We start from the raw sequence: 5,055 nt of genomic DNA, 5'->3' as shown, positions 1-5,055 counted from the left end.
GCTCTGCTGCTGATTGAGTTTGGAAGACATGGGGTGTGGCAGCAGGAGAGATGGCCGCTCCTTTCAGGATCTCCTCATCACAGCTCCTCACCACAGCTCCGGCCTTGGATTGGAGGAGAAGGGGGGGGGGGGGGGGGGGGGGGGGGTTCATCTCATGCTGAATAACGGAGCGAAGAAAGTTCCAACAGACATCTGTCTTTTCTATCACCTGATTATCTTGGCATCCAATTACCTGGAGCCAGGTACTCTTCTCATCTGATGGCTAACTGAAGTCAGAGCAGGCTACTGAAGGGCTGGTTAAACTCCCACACCCTCCTGCCCCCCCAGGGACCCTGGCTGACATTACGTCACATATCCCAGCATTCCCTGGGGCTGAACTGCAGAGGCTGCAGCTCCTGGACGTACCCTGTCTCCTCGGTAACAGTGCGAAAAAAAGGGATTATGGGTAAATTTACTGTGTGAGGCAGACTCACACGATGGAGAGAGAGAGGGAGAGATGGAGAGAGAGAGAGAGAGAGAGAGAGGGAGAGAGAGAGGGAGAGATGGAGAGAGAGAGAGAGAGATGGAGACAGAGAGAGAGAGAGGGAGAGATGGAGAGAGAGGGAGAGAGAGAGAGAGGGAGAGAGAGACAAGGAGAGGGAGAGAGAGGGAGAGAGAGAGAGAGAGGGAGTGAAAGAGGGAGGGAGGACAGGAAGGATAACTATCATCAAATGGCCCAGCTTCACTCTGATCAGTCAGGTGGCATTAGGATGAATGTGTGCAGTGTTTGTGCGATGGGGGGGCTGCTGGTGTATGCGTTACCGCAGTCTGGAAACCCGCAGGTGTGTTCCGGGTCCTAGCGCATGCACGAGTGGCGTGGATCCATTTCACAATAAACCAGTGAAGAAGGAAAGTGCATTTACACTCTCTCAGCTGTGTATTGCTGTGCGTCTGGGACACAGGCGTGTGATCAGCGTGTGCTTGTATGTGCATTCGGGTGAGTCTGTGCACGTGTGTATGGTGTATATGTCTCTGTGTGTGATCGTGCACGCGTGGGTGTGTGTGTGTGTGTGTGGAGGTCTGTGCGTATGTGAGTGTGTATAATGCTAGGTGTGCCATGCATGCGTGGGTGTGTGTGTGTGGAGGTCTGTGCGTATGTGAGTGTGTATAACGCTAGGTGTGCCATGCACGCGTGGGTGTGTGTGTGTCTCTCTGTGCGTGTGTGAGTGTGTATAAGGCTAGGTGTGCCATACACGCTTGGCTGTGTGTGTGTGGAGGTCTGTGCGCATGTGAGTGTGTGTGTGTGGAGGTCTGTGCGTATGTGAGTGTGTGTGTGGAGGTTTGTGCGTATGTGAGTGTGTGTGTGTCTCTCTGTACGTATGTGAGTGTGTATAACGCTAGGTGTGATCGTGCAGGCGTGGGTGTGTGTGTGTGTCTCTCTGTGCGTATGTGAGTGTGTGTGTGTCTCTCTGTGCGTATGTGAGTGTGTGTGTGTCTCTCTGTGCGTATGTGAGTGTGTATAATGCTAGGTGTGATCGTGCAGGCGTGGGTGTGTGTGTGTGTCTCTCTGTGCGTATGTGAGTGTGTGTGTGTGTCTCTCTGTGCGCATGTGAGTGTGTGTGTGTCTCTCTGTACGTATGTGAGTGTGTGTGTGTGTCTCTCTGTGCGTATGTGAGTGTGTGTGTGTGTGTGTCTCTCTGTGCGCATGTGAGTGTGTGTGTGTCTCTCTGTACGTATGTGAGTGTGTGTGTGTCTCTCTGTGCGTATGTGAGTGTGTGTGTGTCTCTCTGTGCGTATGTGAGTGTGTGTGTGTGTCTCTCTGTGCGTATGTGAGTGTGTGTGTGTCTCTCTGTGCGTATGTGAGTGTGTGTGTGTGTCTCTGTGCGTATGTGAGTGTGTGTGTGTCTCTCTGTGCGTATGTGAGTGTGTGTGTGTCTCTCTGTGCGTATGTGAGTGTGTATAATGCTAGGTGTGATCGTGCAGGCGTGTGTGTGTGTGTGTGTCTCTCTGTGCGTATGTGAGTGTGTGTGTGTGTCTCTCTGTGCGTATGTGAGTGTGTGTGTGTGTCTCTCTGTGCGTATGTGAGTGTGTGTGTGTGTGTGTGTCTCTCTGTGCGTATGTGAGTGTGTGTGTGAGTGTGTGTGTGTCTCTCTGTGCGTATGTGAGTGTGTGTGTGTGTGTCTCTCTGTGCGTATGTGAGTGTGTGTGTGTGTGTCTCTCTGTGCGTATGTGAGTGTGTGTGTGTCTCTCTGTGCGTATGTGAGTGTGTGTGTGTGTGTCTCTCTGTGCGTATGTGAGTGTGTGTGTGTGTCTCTCTGTGCGTATGTGAGCGTGTGTGTGTCTCTCTGTGCGTATGTGAGTGTGTGTGTGTGTCTCTCTGTGCGTATGTGAGTGTGTGTGTGTCTCTCTGTGCGTATGTGAGTGTGTATAACGCTAGGTGTGCTGGGAGATGATCTCTGTTTTGCTAAGTGAGGGTAGCTCGCTGTTTACTGGAGCAGCTGTCAGCCATGAAATATTAATAATGATGGAAGTGAGGAATATAAATAATAATATGATCTAAAGCAGAGAGACGCAGCCATGCAAATCACGCAGCACTCCCAGAACGTATAGAGCTGATATCCTCCACAGGCCAGAGACTCGGGCAGCCATTGGCTCTACTAATTTTCCATCATCTCTGACTTGATTTCAGTCAATGGCCATTATTACCCAGATCCCCAATTTCTTCCAAAAAGGACGTAGAACACCAGTGTGGCGTAGGTTCCGGAACATGACTGCACTCATAACCAGAGCGTCACAGGCTTGGATTCTAGGTGTAGGCCCGCAGTCATACCCTTGAGTATAATGGACCTCAGCTGAATGCTTCAGTAAATATCCAGCTGTATGAATGGGTAATGTGCTTTATATAAGCTATGCAAGCCTCCCTGCATAAGAACGTCTGCAAAGTGAGTGTATAAAGTACTCAGTGTGGAAACGTGTCTGAATCCAGCGTGTGGGACAGTTTCACCCCCTGAGGCAGGGCTACAGTAACAAACAACCGAGTCAGTCACCTCCATTTTATTTCTTTTTTATAAATGTAATAAATCTTTATGCATACAGACAGAATATCCAAATAGAAGAAAAAGAACATTTGACAGAACAATCCAACCATTCAAAGGACCAGTGGATTACGTTTCACATATCTTGCTGTTTTTTTTTTCTTCTTTATGATAGTGAACACTTACCTACAGCTGGGAGACTTACACATCCTAGCAGAACAAGAGTTAATTTCACTGTCACAAAAGCCATCCCATGGAAGGTGATTAATATAAGTGATGAATACATTATGGCCAGCTGAATTAGGGCTCTCCTCCGGCCAGTCTCTGCTGGTTACCAGTGCTACAGCAACGCTGAATGACCTTCACAGAGACTCTTTCATCTCTGGCCCTCTGAATAAACATTCTCTCTCAGCCTGAGTGTTTGATGGACAATCCTTTACAACAACAGAATCAAACGCTTCAAAGCAAGGGTCAGGGATGTGATCTAGAATTCTGTGGAATTTTCCCCCTTTGTCTCGGAATGGTTTTTTTGCCCCTTAGAGCCATCTTCAGCATATTGATTCAGCACAGAAACATCCGACAAATACCAGAATAAAGCTTCCAAGCTGGACATAAAAGTGTAATAAAAGTATATGCTGCTATTATGATTCTTATAGATTCTTATATAGACTTTATAGACTTTATAGACTCTGTCCGCTGTGAAGTCATCAACTCCCGTAGTGATGAGGACATAAAATTAGAAAAATATCTGATAGCCATTTTAAAAAGGTAAACATGAACTATATATTTTTCTATATTTATTCTTAAAAAACATTATTTCATTTCCTCTGTTCTCATCAGTGTTTGAATGGATGTGTGAAATCTAAATATAATAGTAATATAATATATAAGATAATATGTAGATAACTGTTACCCATTGCCTGAAAATGTACATTGTCTATACACTGTTTGCTGTGATATACAGATATTACACTGTACTTCAGTTTAATGCTGAGCCAAATTACATTGTGTATCAGATGGCATATTTTACAATATATGTTACAAACAGAAAAAAAAATGGTTAAATGCACTACCTTTTCTACGGTTCCATGCTACACACGGCATCTCCTGGCAGTCAGCAGTGAGACTGAGGGTGAGAGTATCAGGTGGATGAGGAGGGAGTGGCTATCAGAGCGGAATCAACACAGAGAGAAAACGCAAAGGAGCACCAGCAGGTCCACCTGTCTGTGACACACCGCCGAAAGTGCTCTCCCTACGGGTTAGGTTCCAGTGGAACTGATAGTAATCTGGTATTTACAGTATGTACATGTTAATTACAAAGTCGCCACACTGAATGTTGAACAGCAGAAACGCAAATCCTGATTTGAAATGGGAACGTGAGTCTAAAAAACTCCATTTCGGCTAAAAATGTGTGCACTTCTTCACACAATATCTTGGGGTCTGAACTATTCTGCAACTAACTGATAAGACATTTTATGATTATTATTTAGATACAGTATTTTGGTATTTGATGATTATAATATTGTTTGTCATAATAAATATATGCATGTGTGCATGCTTGTGTATCAGTGTGTGTGCGTGTGTGTGTGTGTGTGTGTGTAGGTGCATTTGCTTTAGGAAGAATTTGAATTTGCCAAATAGAACTTGAGATGCAGCTTTTAGTGAATTAAAACCCTCCCCCTGAAAAATGGGGGAAGGTCTTATGAAACATGACACTGTCCATGTACATGTGTATTGATTCCTATCAACGGCCTGTCCAATGATCCACTTGCCCGGCCCCTTTTCCCCCTCCCTGGGGTGTGGCTACATCACAGCCAGCAGCATCAGCAGGGAGAGCAGCAGGATGTAGGCGCGGTCATTGCGGTGGGCGTGAGCTTTTAGAGACTCCTGATTGGTCTGGTCCTGGCTGGGCGGGCTCTGCACAGTGGTGGCCGGCTGGGCGCGGTTGGCGCACATGTCGTACAGGTTCCCGGAGAATTGCATCTTCTTCGACTCCTGCCGCAGCGACTCCCACACCGCCGCCGCCTCGTCCGGGCACCCC

The 5,055-nt window shown here is 47.0% G+C and overlaps 1 protein-coding gene across 1 annotated transcript in view; it reads right to left on the bottom strand.

The window, feature by feature from the left end:
* Positions 1–4,455: 4,455 nt before the first annotated feature.
* The window catches only part of nrn1la (neuritin 1-like a), a 25,769-nt gene continuing 25,169 nt past the window's right edge, over positions 4,456–5,055 (bottom strand). Inside the window, exon 3 of the mRNA XM_036544592.1 lies at positions 4,456–5,055. This exon is cut by the window's right edge and continues 42 nt beyond it. Within this exon, the coding sequence (XP_036400485.1) occupies positions 4,818–5,055 (238 nt within the window). The 3' untranslated portion in view covers positions 4,456–4,817.

Source organism: Megalops cyprinoides, chromosome 13 (genome assembly GCF_013368585.1).
Source record: "Megalops cyprinoides isolate fMegCyp1 chromosome 13, fMegCyp1.pri, whole genome shotgun sequence".
Lineage (NCBI taxonomy): Eukaryota > Metazoa > Chordata > Actinopteri > Elopiformes > Megalopidae > Megalops > Megalops cyprinoides.
This window is presented reverse-complemented; position numbering and strand designations above follow the sequence as displayed.